At 44.1% G+C, this 18,275-nt stretch overlaps 1 protein-coding gene across 10 annotated transcripts in view; it reads right to left on the reverse strand.

Moving 5' to 3' along the window:
• The window catches only part of Bptf (bromodomain PHD finger transcription factor), a 113,206-nt gene that overhangs the window by 4,579 nt on the left and 90,352 nt on the right, over positions 1-18,275 (reverse strand). For 6 of the 10 annotated variants that reach the window (XM_048366977.1, XM_048366976.1, XM_048366975.1 and 3 more), the window contains 6 exons: positions 17,294-17,376; positions 16,835-17,060; positions 11,846-12,177; positions 7,310-7,483; positions 6,388-6,580; positions 4,988-5,072 (listed from right to left, as the gene is read on the reverse strand). In XM_048366977.1, coding sequence (XP_048222934.1) covers positions 4,988-5,072; positions 6,388-6,580; positions 7,310-7,483; positions 11,846-12,177; positions 16,835-17,060; positions 17,294-17,376 — 1,093 coding nt within the window. The remainder of the gene's footprint in view (positions 1-4,987; positions 5,073-6,387; positions 6,581-7,309; positions 7,484-11,845; positions 12,178-16,834; positions 17,061-17,293; positions 17,377-18,275) is intronic. The other 4 variants (XM_048366981.1, XM_048366979.1, XM_048366980.1 and 1 more) reach the window with 1 other exon arrangement.

Consider the following 18,275-nt stretch of genomic DNA (forward strand, 5'->3'; position numbering starts at 1 on the left):
GTTTGGTACATACTAACTTACCCATTCACGGTGGTAATGACAGTAGATGATAGGAATAAGCACAACGGTATGAAATACAACACACAGGTAAGAGGCAGGCGAAGCCAACATCGTAAGGCGACAGCCTCTCTGTATACCCCCAGGAAGATGGGCATCATCCATTTCCTGGCACACAGCAGGTGACGTGTTTGCTGAAGGATTGAGATGCCTGGCATGTGGGGGCTCCTAGGTTTCAGGAAGGGAACTAGAGGACTGAACTTTCAGTTCCACCGTCCACACTCTGGGAAGGACAAAGGGGTGGTGGAGCTCATCACTACTGACTGGTGCTGTACCAAACCAAGGCTATGTAATGAAGCCTCTATAAAAGGAGTCTATATAATGAAGCCTCGAGGTGGGGCTGGAGGGGCAGCTCTGGTGAATGATAGGCAGTGAGCAAGAGTCAGATATTGATGTTCAATCCCAGTCTCTGGGGCAAAAAACCCCAAACACACACACACAAAAAAAACCCTCAAAGGTCTTGGGTCCAGGGTAGCTAGAGGCGTGGAAGTTCCTGGAAGTACAACCCTTTCTCTGGCCTTTGTTTTTGTTTTTTTGCCAGTCCTGGGCCTTGGACTCCGGGCCTGAGCACTGTCCCTGGCTTCTTTTTGCTCAAGGCTAGCACTCTGCCACTTGAGCCACAGCGCCACTTCCAGCTTTTTCTACATATGTGGTGCTGAAGAATCAAATCCAGGGCTTCATGTATATGAGGCGAGCACTTTACCACTAGATTATAGTCTAGCCCCAGCCCATACCTGGCCTTTGTTCTGTGCATCTTTTCATCTGGTGTTCATCTGTACACATTATAATATCACTATTTGCCTTTTCCTTCCTTCTTCTTTTAACTATTTTTGTGGCAATACTGCAGTTTAAACTCAAAGCCTTCCACTTGGTAGGCCAGCACTTCATGCCTAAACCATCCCTCTAGCCCTTTTATTGAACCAATTATTAGTGTGGTCCTGAGCTGGCTGAGCTTTGGTCTCTAAGGTTTTTTGCTCAAGGCTAGTGCTCTACCACTTGATCCACAACTTCACTTCTGGCATTTATTAGCTAGCTGGAGATAGAGTCCAACAAACTTTCCAGTCCAGCCTGGCTTCAAACCACAATTGTGAGGTCTTAGCCTCCCTTAGTAGCTAGAATTACAGGTATGATCCATTGGTGCCCAGCTCACACTGATTAAGGTCATGCTTCTTGCCTGAGGCCATACTAGAGCCTGCCCCTCCGATCTTCATCTTTACACCGCAGCTTGACCGAAGGGGCAGGCCGCCACACCAGCTTCTTCCGTTCAGATGGGAGTCAGGCCTGAGTTGGTCTGGAACATTGCTCATCTCAATCTGTCAACTAATTGGGATGACACACCCAGCTACTGGTGAACTTTTTTGCCCAGGCTGGCCTTGAACTATGATCCTCCCAATCTCAGCCTCCTACGCAGCCATGAATATTATATGTACATGCCCAGATATGTAATACTACCCCCCGCTTTTTTCTCTTTTGTGCTGGTCCTGGTGTTCAACTCAGATGCTCTCCTTGACCTTTTGTGCCCAAGGCTAGCACTCTACCACTTGAGCCACCGTTTCACTTCTCAGCCTGTGGAGTAGCTAGGATTCCAGACATGTGCCACCAGTGCCCGGCTGTAATATCCTTCCTAACAAATCATTAAATGGAAGCATTTCCTGAGTTCTGTGAGCTCATGAAGGGAGTCTGAGGAAGGGGTTATGGGAGCACTGATTTGCAGCCTGATAGAATATCCTGACAATATCTGCTAGTAGGCTAATATTAAAATTTTATCTTCTAACAATTTGGACGAGGAAAGTGACTTTTCATGTCTTCAAGAATTCATCTGTACTCTTTCTGTGTTTAATATGTACTTTGCCCATTTTTCTCTTGGGATATCAACATTGTCATTATTATTATTTTGGTATGTGGTAGCTGGTGGTGGTCAATCTCACATTTTATTCTGTGTGACAGCTACATCTGTACACCAAATACAGCATGTGAAGCAATACATTAATATCTAGTAATTTGAAGAGTGCAGAGAAAAGACAGACATAGTTACTAAAACTGGTTCAATGTTTTGAAGTATTCCTTGAAAGTCTTTGTTTTTCCTTACACTTCATAAGACAGGGTCTGCAATGTGTAGCTCAGGTTGGCCTGGAACTCGCTATGGAAGCTAGAAGGACGCAAACTCAAGCTTTTCCTGACTTAGCCTCTCAAGTATTGAGATTACAGGCAAGAACCATCATGCTTAGCTTGAAAGTGGGCTTGTTTATTTAAAGTTTTACCAAGAATATATTTTATTTATACTTACTTATATTTAACAGGGTTAAAATAGAGAAACAGAAAAGAGAGAGAAACATTTCCTGCAACTCACACAGGAAATGGGAGTTAAAGTTTCCCAAGTATTTTACTTAAGCATATGAAGTATAGGTACCCTATGACCAAGAAATATTAATGAGTATATTTTTTCCTAGTAATTAAACAAATATAGACAGATGTATGAACAAAGGTAATGCTGTGTTGATTATATAAGCAAAAGTAATACACAAATAACAGCAACAGAAATAAATTAATGGAGGGAAGAATTATTTTAATTTTATTTAATTAAAAACAATGGTGGTTGAGTACCAATATTTCATGCCTGTAATCCTATTTAGGAGGCTGAGATCTGAGAGTCCAATTTGATGCCCGTCTGTGTAGATATGGCTGAGACTCCACTTCCCAATTAACTGAGAAAAAGTCTGACTGGAGGTGTGCATTAAGTAGTAGATCACTGGTTAAGCAAGCAAACTGAGTGTGTGTGAAGCTCCCGACTGTAATTCATTTTTAATCAGCAGAGTTTATTGCTTTAATGTGCAATGCTTTACTTGTTATAGTCTTTAAGACCAGGAACACAGAAGTAACTATTCAGTCATGAAAATGGTGTTTCAATCAAGGACATCCCGGTGAAAGTGTGGTACTTTAACTGTATATATATATATATATTTTGTCTTTTTCGTTTTTGGTACTGGGGATCGAACCCAGGACGTTGCATTTGCTAGGCAGGCGCTTTTCCACTGAGCTACATCCAAGCCCCAGTGTGGTACTTTAAGACTGCATCCCTTAGGGAGGTCACAGCTGTCTTTTTTTTTTTTTTCCCACCCTGATCTTGGGACTTGAACTCAGGGCCTGGGCACTGTCCCTGAGCCTCTCTGTGTTCAATGCTAGTGCTCTGCCACTTGAGCCACAGCACCACTTCCAACTTTTCCTGTGTATGTGGTACTGAGGAATAGCTTCACGCTAGGCAAGCTCTCTACCACTAAGCCATATTCCCAGCCCATCACAGCTGTTTTACTTTACCACTATGCCTGTACAGTTAGTATGGGAATGATACTCATTACACAAAAATTACCTAATGGTGCAGTGTTCAGAAATGTACTTTTGCCATTAAGCCACAGGTGAGTGTGTGTTTTTTGGAGACAGATCCAACTGTGTCCTTTAGTTTTCTGGGTCCCCCCCTTTTTTTTTTGCTGGTCCTAAGGCTTGATCTCAGGGTTTGGACACTGTCCCTGAGCTTCTTTTGCTTAAGGCTAGCCCTCTACTACTTGAACCACAGTTCCAGTCTCCGATTTTTTTTTTTTGGCCAGTCCTAGGGATTGAACTCAGGGCCTGAACACAGTCTCTGAGCTTCTTATGCTCCTTGGTAGCACTCTACCACTTGAGCCAGAGCACCAGTTCCAGTTTTTTCTATGTGGTACTGAGGAATCAAACCCAGGGCTTCATGCATGTTAAGCAAGCACTCTACCAACGAAGCCACATTCCCAGACCTAGTCTTGGCTTTTTTGAGTAGTTTATTGGAGGTAAGAGTCTCACAGACTTTTCTGCCCAGGCTGCATGCAATCTTCAGATCTCAGCTTCCTGAGTAGGTAGGATCACAGACTCAAGACACTGGCACCTGGGTACTTTTTCTTCTTGCTCTCCTCTTCTAATTTGCCACCAAACATAAACTTCCTCATCGGGCACCAGTGGCTCACGCCTGTAATCCTACTCAGGAGATCTGAGGATCACGGTTCAAAGCCAACCAGGTGGACAAATAAATGAGACTTTTATCTTCAATTAGCCAGCAAAAAGCCAGAGGTGGAGGTGTGGATCAAATAACAGGGTGTCAGCTTTGAGTGAAAAAGCTAAGGGAGACCAACATGTCCCTTAGGTTCAAACCCCAATTTCCCTACCACCACCCAACCACCCCACCCCACGCACACATGCTCCCTTCCACAAAAAAATAAACACAAATCCATACAATCACTTGTATTCTTTTTTTTTTTTTTTTTTTTTGGCCAGTCCTGGGGCTTGAACTCAGGGTCTGAGCACTGTCCCCGGCTTCTTTTTGCTCAAGGGTAGCCCTCTACCAGTTGAGCCACAGCATAACTTCTGGCTTTTTATATATATGTGGTGCTGAGGAATCGAACCCAGGGCTTCATGTACGTGAGGCAAGCACTTTACCACTAGGCCATATATTCCCAGCCCTTGTATTCATTTTAGTATGATAATACCTCTAGTCATCTTAATATGATCAGTTATACCACAATTTTCCCTGGGAAATGAATCTATAGTCTAAGGTCTGTACTGAGGAAGAGGTGATAGGGAAGAGGAAATTCACTGACTTCATTCTTTTATACAGCTGCCTAATATGTCATTCATATATCACTGTCTTTGCTACTCCTTTGTTTATGGCTATTTAGTCCATTCCCACTGTTTTGGAATGATGAACTCTCTTATCCTGTGAATCCTAAGGAATGAAACTGCTTGGCCTAGAGTATTTGTCTTTCTTCTTGAGTTACTTTCTACAGTGACCATACTAACACATACATCCACCAGCCTGGTCAAAATAGCCTCAGGGTTTATCAATTTGATGAGTGATAAAATAGCTCTTGAGACTTCTCAACCAAGTTCATATTCAACTCAAAGAACTTACCCATGGGTTCCTTTATGACACCATAATAATCTGGTGCATCATTAGGGTCTACTGGTTCAAGGAAAGGCCAAGCCATCTTATGGGCCTATAATAAAACAGACATGTCATCACTGTCAGAAATATGAATTCCAGGGCGAGGCTGATGGTGGACGTTGTACACACGCACAGAAATGGTGGACGTGGCAATGTCCTCACAAGCCTCTCCTCATATAATAATACATGTCTCCCCAGATCTTTAACGAACCAACCCCGTGTTATTTCAATTTCTCCCAGTTGTTACCCATCAATAAGCCTTTTAGTGCCCAAAGTCAGTTTTATACATGGGGACGGACCGTTGGCCCTGAGGGAGGCTGCTCAGGAGGCTGGGGTGGAGGGGGCGGGGGCGGCGTGCTCAGGAGTCAGCACGTCTGCTCTGCCTTGTCCATGACGACCTGCCAGTGAGTGCTGTGGGCACAGCCTCATTTTTGTAAAGCTGGGGTGGGCGGGCTCACAGTGTGCAACAGTTAGCACTGCCAGGTAATGAGGTGGCAGAGACGGGAAGTTAAACAACACTCAGCCACAGTGAATTCTGATTCTCTTTCCAGTTCTTCTAGTTCTCGTGTTTCTGATTACAGCAGGAGGAAAAGTTCCAATCTAGTGCTCTGGGTTTTAAATAGCTGGTGCACACTCCCTAATCATGCAAACAAAGCCAAGACCCTTTAGTTTTTCACAAAGGGGTGAATAAGTACACTTTAATTGAACTGTTTTCCAATCTAGGCCATGAGATAAACTCTTCTTCTTCTTTTGTTTGGCTGTGGGGCTTGAGCTCGGGGGCCTGGGAAGTGTCTGTGCTTTTTCGCTCAAGCTAGCATTTCTACCACTTTGAGCCATAGTGCCACTTCCAGTTTTTGGGTTTTTTGGGGGGTTCATTGGAGATAAAGAATCTCATGGGGGCTGGGAAAGGGGCTTAGTGGTAGAGTGGTTGCCTAGCATGCATGAGGCCCTGGTTTCCATTCCTCACTACCACATAAACAGAAAAAGCCAGAAGTGGTGCTGTGGCTCAAGTGGTAGAGTGCTAGCCTTGAGCAAAAGAAGCTCAGGGACAGCACTCATGCCCTGAGTTCAAGCCCCAAGACTGGCCAAAAAAAAAAAAAAAAAAAAAAAGGCTCAGATTTCAGCCTCCTGAGTAGCTAGGATTACAGGCATGAGCCACCAGTGCCAGCTCTAGTTTTAACAGTCAAAAGTAAAAAACAGTGATGCACTTTACGTGAGCGATTAGGCAATGGATCGTGGAGGTGCCATGTGGATATGGTAAGCCTCCCAGTGCTGGATATGGAGGACTGCAAGTGCGAAGCCCTGTGCCCTAAGACCCAGCCAGTAACCACATATTCCCCGGGGGGAGTGCTCTGCGGGCCGCTCACCTGCAAGGAGCGGAGCACCCGCTTCAAGCCCTCATAATCTTTCTCTGTCAGTGGTGTGAGCACTGTCATGGCATCTTCTGTGGACTGGCACTGCGGACAGACATACTCATCAATGAGCTCCGCCTCACTCTGCAGGATGCCGACACAGCGCCCGTGGTACCAGTTCTGACACCGATCACAGCCAATGTAAAATCTGGAAGATCCAAAGCGGAAGTGAACACCAAGTGGATAGGATAACATCACATCTCACAATTTACAAGTAACAAAACATGCAACTGAAAATGTAGTAAGCCCCAGGATATAAAAGTTTTAGCATTAAGATTGATTTAATATTCTTGAGGTTGACAATCCAATGTGTCAATTTAGTACTTTTGAAGTTAAGAATAAGCAGTAAAAGTTTATTAAGACCATGATATAATATTGGAGAACCAATTTGAAGAAAAATGTAAGACATTTAATTGATTTTTAAAGCCCCAAACAAAATAAAGCCAAAAATCTTTCAACTAATATTATCTCAATTAGGAGTTCAAAATCCTCTAAGCTAATAGCAATGTTTCAGAATTTATACCCAGTTAGTGTTTTTTTTCTCTCCTACAATTAAGTGCCATTTCAAACACTAAGTCCAAATAAGTCAGGCTATTTTAATCTCATTAATTTCTACATTACACATTGAAGAATCAATTCTCCTATTAAACCACATTTCCCCCAATGTGTCACAAGCATTCAGTATGAGGCAACATAAATTTTGAAGGGGAGGAAAAGAGGGAAAAAGAGGAAAAAAAATTGGAAAGGAATTTGTAATGTAAGTGTATAATATATGCAGAAAAAAGATCTTTCTTTTTATTTTAAAATAAATAAGTAAACCAGTCAGAGCAATGTGGCTTCCTACATTATTAAATATGATGCTCTTATCAGAACTCACTGTGACTCATCATAAGGTGTTCTGCAGATACAGTACAATTCCTCACTGCTGCCCTCTTGTGCCCGTTTACAATCATTACAGATGTACACATCCATTTTCTTAGCCTCCTTTTCTGTGATGCCAACACATTCTCCATGATACCAGTTAGTACAAAGATCACAGCCAATATAGAACCTAAAAGTATTCACAATGAAAATGACAATGTAGTTGTCATTTTGAGCTGCATGGTACTTAAATCTGTCTTCCCTACCCGGATTCTTTCTTACAGGATTATTTCTGCAATGAGTCGCCTAAACATCTTGACTCCAACCCTTCTATTAGTGGCACTCAGTATCTGATGCTGTATCAAGTGTGGAAACATAAAGTCACTCACATTGATTTCAACAAACACACTGTTGCGTGAAATATGGGTGTTTAAAAACATACTGGAGTTAAAAAAAATGACACACTGATGGTAATGGCTTCCTCTTAATGAATGTGTGTAAAACTGTAACAGGCACAGAAACCAGAGCCAAAGAACCAAGATTTACATCTCTCAAGCCTATGCCACAGAAGCCATTCCAATAGCGGGGCTGCTTCTCAGATAGGTTTGAAAATGTATCTCAATTTAAATTTGAAAAAAAAAAACAAAAGAAAACAAAGCAAAGCGCAGACACCAAGTAAAAGTTACAGCACATGCGGGTCATCCAGGCGTGAAGTGGTCAGATATGATGTGAAGAAGGAAAGGGAGAAGGTCACACGTAGTAATTCCATTTCTACCAAGTTTTCTTTGCCTACCAGCATCGAGCTTTGACCTAATTAAAATCACCTCATAGCAGATGATGACGTGGGCCAGATTTTCAGTGAATGTGTGTGGCTAATGGGGAGAGGGGCCGGGTTAATCAACTGGCTAGGAGATGTGAAGGAATGCTTGGAGTCAAAAGCAAGGGCACACCACAGGAAGAATGATGGAGGCATGGTTCTCCCAGCCCTGTAAAGGTGAGGGAGACCTCCAGGTGTCTGTGACAGCAGCCCCTTAGTGAGCGTGTCTGAGTGGTGACGGACCTGTGCAGGATGGCCACGCAGTGCCCGTGAGCCCAATGGGCTGCCACTGGCGCCCAAGCTGCCTTGGCATCAGCTAAAGGAATGGAAGTGGGTCCAACTGACCTGCCTCCTGACTCAGGGCGTGCTACCCGCCTGTGCCTTTATCCTTTTCCTCTGGAATTCGGACTCGTATGTGCTAATCTCTGCTGGGGTGGGGAGGAGGAGGGGGTCTCCTGGGGTATTTTGCCGTGGTCTCTTCAGGGTAGCTGGTGAGCTGTGTGTTCTGGAAGTAAGGGCTACTCTCCCTAGATTCTTCCCCTTGGCTGGCTTGGTATGAGAGACTATGAACAACTACTGAAACACAGCAAGTAACTTCAACTAGAACAGGGAACGGATGAGCCTGGCAGGCTAGAATGGCAAACTGAAAAGTATGATATATCCACAAAGTAATGAGGCAACCTCAACCTGAGCACAGGTACATGTGTGCCTCATTTTACACAACTCAGGTTTTCCAAAAAAAGTTTGTGCAAAATGAATTTCTGTGATTTGAACACTTGAAAGAACGAGGCCAAAGAAACCCCCCAAAGCAGCTCATTCACAGAAAGGAACACATGCTCTTTTGTCCCAGAAATCACTTGGTGTGTGTTGCTTAAGTGAGGCACACGGTAGCAGACCACGCAGTGGACAGACTCCTTTCACACTATGTACAACGTCTATGGTGGGAAGACAATGATACGGGGAGAGATCGGAACTGATGCGTGATGAACACAGCGAGTTGACCAGCAAAGCTTTCATCAGGCATTTGTAAACAGGTTATAACTGAAGACAGTGCCACCAGAATAAGTTAATAAGAGATTACAATTTTCTTAAAAAAAAAAACAACTCAATTAGACCCTCTAATTAAATAGATATTAAACATTCTTATTCCAAAATCATTTCCTTTTGGAGACAGGGTATCATTATGTACCCCAAGCTGGCTTTGAACTCTTTGAACTCCTGCTCCAGCTTCCCAACTGCTAGGAACAGTTGTGCACCACTGTGTTTGGCTTGAAATTACTTTTTGCTTTGTGTCTATACTGGGGCTTGAACTCAGGGCCTTGCACCTTCACTTGACTTTTTTTTGCTTAAGGCTAGCAATTAAGCCACATCTCCACAATGGGCTTTTTGACGGTTAAGTGACAATAAGAGCCTCATAGACTTTCCCACCTGGAATGGTTTCAAACCATGATCCTTAGATCTGAGCTTCCTGAGAGTAGCTAGGATGAGATGTGTGGGCCACCAGCATCTGGCGAAAGGATTTGTGTGCTGGTACCAGAGCTTAAACTCAAGGGCTAAGCACTGTCCCTTAGCTTTTCTGCTTGAGGCTGGAGCTCTACCACTTGAGGCATGGCTCTACTTCTGGTGTGTATGTGCATACCAATCCTGGAGCTTGAACTGAGGGCCTGGGCTGTCCCTGAGTATTTTTGCTCAAGGTTAGCGCTCTACTGCTCTAGGCACAGTTCCACTCCTGAATTTTTGCTGGTTAACTGGAATTTCAAACTTTCCTGGTTGGGCTGGCTTTGAACCGTGATCCTCAAATCTCAGCCTCCTGAGTAGCTAAGATTATAGGTAGGAGCCACCAGCAGCTAACCCGCATCTGGCCTTTTTTAGTGGTTAACTGAAGGTAAGAGTTTCACAGACTTTCCTGCCTGGGCTGACTTTGAAACGCAATCCTCAGATCTCAGCCTCCTGAGTAGCTAGGATTATTGCTATGAACTAATGTTGCTGGCTAAATGATTTTTTTTGGGCCTTGGACTTGAACTTAGGAACTGGGCATTGTCTCTGAGCTTTTGCACTAAGGCTACCATTCTATCACTTGAGCCACAGCTCTACTTCACCCAGTTTTTCTGGTGATTAATTGGAGATGATTCTCATGGGCTTTACTGTCTTCTGGACTAGCTTCAAACTGTGATCCACAGATCTCAGCCTCCTGAGTAGCTAGGATTACAGGTTGTGAGCCAGTTGAACTCAGGGCTTGGATGCGGACACTGAGCTTTTTTGCTTACAGCTAGCACTTTACTACTACTTGAGCCACACTTGTACTTCTGTTTGTTTTTTAGTGGTTAATTGGCAATAAGCCTCATGGGCTTTCCGGAGCAGCTGGCTTCAAACCAAGATCCTCAGATCTCAGTCTCCTGAGTAGCCACTGGTGCCCAGCGATAAGGATTTTTTAGTTTTTGTTTTTTTTTTTTTTGGAGCCAGTCATGGGGCTTGAACTCAGGGCCTGGGCACTGTCCCTAAGCTTCTTTTGCTCAAGGCTAGCACTCTACCACTTGAGCCACAGCGCCACTTCTGGCTTTTTCTGTTCATGGGGTACTGAGGAATCACATCGGTTTCATGCAGGCTAGGCAAGCACTCTTAACACTAAGCCACATTCCCAGCCCCAATAATGGTATTTTTAGAAGCAGTACCATAGTTACTTGTGGCTTGGAAAATTGGGCCTACAAGTAGTATAGTGGTGCATAATCCAGCACTTAGGAAACCAAGGCATGATTTTAACAAGTTCAAGGCTAGCCTGGTTACATAGCAAGTCCCTGCCTCAAGGAAGAAAATAGTGTACATTTTAATGTCCACAAATAACTTAGTTGACAGTAATGACCAAAATATAAAATAATATTTAAAGACTATCTCTAAGATCTCATTTACCGAAGACACAACTGTCAAAAACAGCTTCCAGCAGCCATAGTTATCACTTTTTTATTTTTTGTTTTGTTGGTTGTGGGAGTTTGAACTCAGCGCCTGCCTGGGTACTGCCCCTGAGATCTTTTGCTCAAGGCTGGCGCTCTACCACTTTGAGCACAGCTCCACTTCTGGTTTTCTAGTGGTTAATTGGCAATAACAGTCTCATGGGGATTTTTCTTCCCGGGCTGGCTTCGAACCCTGATCTCAGCCTCCTGAGTAGCTAAGATTATAGGCAAGAGCCACCAGCACCCGGTTACTTATTAAATTTTGGGTCATATATTTGAAGAATAAAAGGAATAAATTTTTTTATTTTTCTGGCCTTTGTTCCAAGTAAGTGGGAACTTTTAGCAAAAACATTAAGTTTTTGTATCCCAATATAGAGAACTGCTTAAAATAAAACCCAGAATGATTCAAATTTGAAGCTTCATGCACCATTCATAGGCGGGTAGGAGCCGAGTTCTGGGTTCTAGGCTCTGGCGATGGCAGAGACGAGGCTCTTGCGTATGGGAATGGAGGGCCTGCAGTGCTGCCCGAAAGAACAGGAGAAAGCAAAGGAGCAACAGAAAGCTGGTTTTTGACAGGAAAGAATACGCCAAAGGACAAAGAACTGCGAACCTGTGAAATAGCACTTTACTTCCAGTGCAAGGCTGAAAATACCACTGGCACCAGAGACGGAACTTTATTACCCTCACCGCGGTTGTCATTTACACTGTCACCAGTACATGCCTTTCCTACAACTGTCACCTGAACAGCTAAACTAAAAATAACTAAAGCTCAAAAAACTCTACTCACTTAGATTCATCATAAGGCGTTTTACAGATACAATAAAGCTTTGTGTCCTTCTTAGTTTCCTTTGAGGTAGTAGAGATCACTTTCTTTTTCTTGGACTTTGAGTTTGAGTCTTTCTCCTCCTCCCGCTTCCTCTTCTGGGAAGCCCCAGGCAGCGGGGGTGTGGGGAGGCCCGGGGACTGCAGAGTGGGGACAGTGGGAGGCGAAGGCGGAGGGGCTGTGGGGGTTGGCGCGGTCACCACCACAGGGGGACAGGGGGCTGCTACTGCACTGGCCTGCGCCACCTGCACCATGTCTTTCTCCTTCTTCATTCTCAGGTCTCTCCTCAGCTCTTCCTGTTGATTAGAGAGACAAGGCAAGAAGACCATTAGGATTATTTCAAAGCATGGCTTGGACAGGGTCATCAAGTAGCTCTGTGAAGTTCAGTCTGATGTGAGAGGGGTTTTGTTTTATTTTGTTTTGGTGCCATTCCTAGAGCACCAAAATTTTTGAGTTTGTGTGCTCAAGGTAGTGCTCTACCACTTGAGCCACAGCTCCACTGCTGGCGCGCGCGCGTGCGTGCGTGCGTGCGTGCGTGTGTGTGTGTGTGTGTAGTTAACTGTAGACAAGAGTCTCACAGACTTTTTTGCCTGGGTTGGCTTCAAACCTAGATCATCAGATCTTAGCCTCCAGAGTAGCTAGGACTTCAAGTGCGAACTGCTGGCACCCAGCTTCTGATGTAAGAGTTTTAGGAATGCCAAGTAAGAGTTTTCTTACTCTATGCTTAAGTCCAATTTCAGCAATCACAAGTTGAAAAGGCTCATGCACTGAGATAGCTGTGAGATCTAGTCAAAGGAGACCCAGTGTGAAAGACCAGCCCTTCCGGCTGGGCCTGTCCTAACCTGTCCTGACGCCCAGTGGCTGCTTAGGAGGGGATTTCAAGTGTCCTCATCACTGACTGCCTTTGCCCCCCTGGTCCTTACAAGGAAGCTGTAATGAATGGAACAGGAGTTTCAAAAGGTGGCATGATAGCAAAAGGCACAAAGTAAAACTCGAAGCACATTTGCCTTGTTAGTGACGCTCCTATGTCTAGAATTTAAGACTGCAGGGAGAAGTGGCAACAAAGCACACCAGTTTCTCAATCCAGGTTTTGCCAAACATTTAAATGGAAAATAACCAAGCCATAAAGGGGCTGGAGATTTGGCTCGTGTGATGCCTAGCAGGCCTAAGCCCCCGAGTTCAAATCCCAATATAGTCTGCCTCCCTAAAAAAAGAGTGAGGCACAATGGCTCATGCTGTAATCCTAGCCACTTGGGAGGCAGAGATTAGGGGAGAGGTGGTAGTACAAGTTCAAGGCTCATCCATGCAAAAAGTTTGAGACCCCAATATCAACTAGTAATAGCTGGGCCTGCTACCTCACACACTGGCAATGTAGGGAGGATTGAGGTCCAGGCTGGCCTGGGCACAAAGGGGACTGAAATGCAACACTGGCAACTTGCCAGAAAACACTGTGATTAGCTTTTTGGTGCTGGTTCAGGGGCCTGGGTGCTGTCCCTGAACTTTCCATTTTTTTTCTCAAGGATAACCCTCTATCCTTTGAGACAGTTCTACTTCTGGCTGTTTTTTGGTGCTTAGTTGGAGACAAGTGTTTCATGGACTTTCTTGCCACGCTGTTTTTTGAAAAAAAATTTTTTTGGGGGGGGGGGTCGGTCAGTTCAGGGGCTTAAACTCAGGACTTGGGTGCTATTTTTGAGCTCTACCACTTTGAGGCACAGTGTATGGACTTTTCTGCCCTGGATGGCTTTGAACCATGATCCTCAGATCTCAGCCTCCTTAGTAGTTAGGATTATAGGTGTAAGCAAGCCACTGCCACCTGGCTATATCCTGTTTTACTGAGCATCTATCAGTGTGACTTTCTCCTCAATATCAAATAGCATTCCTTACCATTTTATTAAAACTGAAATTTAGCAGGCTGCCAATGGCTCACCTGTAATCCTAGTTACTTGGGAGGCTGAAATCTGAGGGTCTCTCTCTTTTTTTTTTTTTGGTTGGTTTTGTTTGTGTTGCCAGTCCTGTACTTAACCCAGTGGTTCTCGGCTTCTAAGGGCACCAAGGCCTAGCAGTCAGCGTCGAAGGTCTATGTGGACGGGGTCAGGGCATTTTCCTGGTTTAGTCAACGTTAAATGGCCCAGGATGTTCAGTCTCTTACACTATTAAAAACAGGCCTGGCTGGGCACCACTGGCTCACACTTGTAATCCTAGCTACTCAGGAGGCTGAGATAGAAGACTCAAGGTTCAAAGCCAGCCCAGGCAGACAAATCTGTAACACTCTTATTTCGAATTAACCAGCAAAAAACTGGGCTAGAGGAATGGTTTGAAAGGTGGAATACCAGCTGTGAGTGGAAAAACCTGAGAGAGTGAGGCCTTGATTCCCAGCCCTGGTATGGGGACAAACAAAACAAGCAAAGCAAAACTCCAGCCCAGCCACAGCGTTCCTGTTTGGAAACACTGATTTCTACTATGTGCCCTGTGTACTTGAGACTGATAGCAAAACTAGACAAGTTTCTAAAAGCCAAACTATGAATCTGATCACATCCATATTTCTGAGCTTTTTTTTTTTTTTTTTTGCCAGTCCTGGGCCTTGAACTCAGGGCCTGAGCACTGTCCCTGGCTTCCTTTGGCTCAAGGTTAGCACTCTGCCACTTGAGCCACAGCGCCACTTCTGGCCATTTATTCTATATATGTGGTGCTGGGGAATCGAACCCAGGGCTTCATGTATACAAGGCAAGCTCTCTTGCCACTAGGCCATATTCCCAGCCCCATATTTCTGAGCTTTTTAAAACACATATTGATGAAATGTTTCACAGAAGTATATAAATATATGGCATTGCTTATCAAAAATGGTGTTTCATTTTCCTCATTTTAGTTAGGTTAAAGATTGCTTTATATGTCTATTGGGAATTAGCTTTCTTTTTCTTTTTTTTTTTTTTTTTTGCCAGTCTTGGGGCTTGAACTCAGGGCCTGGGCACTGTCCCTGAGTTTCTTTTTGCTCAAGGCTAGCACTCTACCACTTGAATCACAGCGCCACTTCTGGCCTTTTCTGTTTATGTGGTGCTGAGGAATGGAACCCAGGGCTTCATCCATGGTAGGCAAGCACTCTACCACTAAGCCATATTCCCATTGCGGGTCCTAGGGCTTGATATCAGGACCTGGGTGCTGTCACTGAGCTGCTTTTGCTCCACTTGAGCCACAGCTCTGCTGGGTGCTGTCACTGAGCTGCTTTTGCTCCACTTGAGCCACAGCTCCACGTCTGGTTTTCTGGTGGTTAACTGGAAGTAAGACTCTCATAGACTTTCCTACCCAGGCTGGCTTTGAACCATGATTCTCAGATCTTAGCCTCCTTAGTCGCTAGGATTACAGGCGTGAGCAAGCAGTGCCCAGCAATTCAACCTATTGAATATCTAGGATTATAGGTGTGATCCACTAGTGCCCAGATGCTTTTTATTTATTTATTTATTTTTATTTTTTGGCCAGTCCTGGGCCTTGGACTCAGGGCCTGAGCACCACCCCTGGCTTCTTCCCGCTCAAGGCCAGCACTCTGCCACCTGAGCCATAGCGGCCCTTCTGGCCGTTTTCCATATATGTGGTGCTGGGGAATCGAACCAAGAGCTTCATGTGTAGGAGGCAAGCACTCTTGCCACTAGGCCATATTCCCAGCCCCCCAGATGCTTTTTATTTTCCCCTCAGACAAGGTCTCTCTAATTTTGCCCGGGCTGCTATTAATTCACCATCCTCCTGCATCTTCTTCCTTAGTAGCTGGGATTACAAGCATATGCAACGAAGCTTGTTTACAGTTATTTTTCTCCCTTAAGTTTTTCTCTTTAGCTTCAAAATTATCTTTTCTCTGTGCAGCACTTGAATTTTATAATGTTTAGCAGTGGTTTACCCACTCCAAGATTACAAAAATGGCAATTATGTATTTCTTTTAGTAATTTCATTTTTTTCCTATTTTCTTTTTAAATTAAATTTGATCTGTCTGAACTGTGATTAATTTAAGGTAAGAGGTGGCATTTTAAATTTTCTGTTGCTACTATAAATTGTTTGGTGGATTAAAAGCTGACAGTGGGTGTAAGTCTTGATGTTTACACTGTAGCTCATTACCTTAGTAAAATCTTTCATGTGTTTTATCTTAGGGTGTCAATGTAACAATCACACCACACATAGGTACCAACCCCCCCCCCCCCTTTTCTGGTGGTTAATTGGAGATAAATGTCTCATAGACTTTGCTGCCAGGGCTGGCTTTGAACCACAATCCTCAGGTCCCAGCCTCCCGAGTAGCACCCAGCTTTCCCTTTTCTTTTCTGCTTTTTGTCTCTAATTTTTCTCTTGGACTGTCGCATTGGCTGGAACTTGGAGAGGAGGTGGTGTTGACTGTCCACACTGCTATCTCATTTCTGCCTTAGTGGGATGCTGGTCTGATCAATATTTTCTTTATATGCACAGAACTCGTTATGGAATGCTTCACATAGCCTACTTCTCTTTCAAAGAGCCATGTCTGGCAGGTCCTCTACCATGCCAAGTGCACAAGAGGGAAAGAAAAAGGAGAACACTGGGGGATGTGGAAGGAGACATAGCTATCCATTTGGAAAAACAAATCTCACAAGCCAGGAGTAAATTAGCAATGCCTCCAAGATTAGTTTCAAGGTAGGGAATACCTTGGCCTCTGCTAACTTTTGACAAGACTACCTCGTGAACAATGAAAGCTGTTCTCAACAGAATTCCAAAACATTTTATTGCCCTCTCAGAGTGGCTAGTTTAGAGAACACAATGTAAATATATGCATCTTTATAGAAAAGCTCCCCCTTGCTGCAAAAGACCTGAATACTAGTTACTTTCATGCTCCCTTAGACAAATGAAATTTACAGATAACAGGCTGACATTTTAGGCCTAATCAGAACTTCAAGACAAAGCCCAACAACAATAAATGCTACAAAGGAGAAGAGTCCCTCTTACCTGCACTTCGATTTGCAGGTCTTTGTCCAGAAGTGCTCGCTTTTTCAGGATTTCTGCTTTGAGCTGCTCTTTGTGTTTGAAGAGCAGAGCGGAGAGCTTGCTAGCATTCTGCTTGCTCCGCTTCTGTTCCACACTTTCTTCCCGTTTCCTTTTCTTAGCGGCCTGTTTTTCTTCTTTATCTATCTTATCCAAAATATACTTCATCACCTGGTTACAGACAATCATTCTAGAGAAAAATATACAAACTGTGAAATGCTGGGGTTTCGTTTTGAAAGGTTCAAAACAAGATTCTTTGGGGATTCCCTACAGGGGGTGTGCAGAGTTACTAGGAGTGCCTCAAACCTATTGTGATCAACTATCAGCACCAAGTTACCAAACTTCAATCAAGACTCAATCAACAGCAACTTACAAGCCTTGCTGCATGTGCAGGCTAAGGGAAGAGGCCCTGGATTCCCCTACCTTTGGTTCTCTTCTCTTTCAGCGGGAGTCATGGGCTTTTTCTGTTTTAAGTGTTCTATTACAGCATTATGCTTCATCACCACCTTTAGGAAAGAGCAAACCCAAAAGCGCTTGTTTTATAATGACCAGAGTTAGGACACAGGGCACAGTAGAAATCAGCACACATCTGCTTTTTTGAAGAAATGGCTAGGGATTTTATGTTGATACAAATAAAATTAGCAGTTGTTAAGTGGGCCTGCCTGGGTGCTTACCATGTCAAACTAAGCACTTGGCAGGACCTTCTCCAGTCTTTATCAAAACACAGAGTCAGAGGGATAAAGTCACAAACTCTAAGATATGAAGAATTAACTAATTTGTTTGATTTTAAAAAACAAAACCAAAAAACAGCCACGATTTTCACACAATTACCATGCACCATGGGCCATTCCCACTGCGCTCTTTCCAGGCATTACAGAGCTGTCATCACTTCTCTTACGCAAAACACTGAGAAGATGGACAGCTTGTGGAACCATTCTCAACTTACAGACTACATTGCCCTGAGGCCTGGGTGGTAACATATGCAAACATATTAAACAGAAATTCATTTTATTGAAAGCTTAGCTCCCATCATTAAAATCACACACGTGACCTTTGTTATAATAATCTTGTGTGGCTACAAACAAAAATTATTTTTCCTTCTTGTCCGTTGTGGGGCTTGAACTCTGGGCCTGGGCTCTGGCCCTGAGCGCTTCAGCTCAAGGCTAGCGCTCTACCTACCACTTCCAGTTTTCTGGTGGTTAATTGGAGCTAAGAAGCTCACAGACTTTCCTGCCAGGGCTTTGAACTGCGATCCTCAGATCTCAGCCTCCTGAGTAGCCAGGATTACAGGCGTGAGCCACGAGTGCCTGGCCTTGGTAACACTTGACACCTATACTCAAATCATTGGCCAGTGGTAAATAAACACACTGTAGATGGATGCTGCAGGTGTGATTTTATTTTAACA

The sequence above is a fragment of the Perognathus longimembris genome, chromosome 17 (assembly GCF_023159225.1).
Source record: "Perognathus longimembris pacificus isolate PPM17 chromosome 17, ASM2315922v1, whole genome shotgun sequence".
Classification (NCBI taxonomy): domain Eukaryota; kingdom Metazoa; phylum Chordata; class Mammalia; order Rodentia; family Heteromyidae; genus Perognathus; species Perognathus longimembris.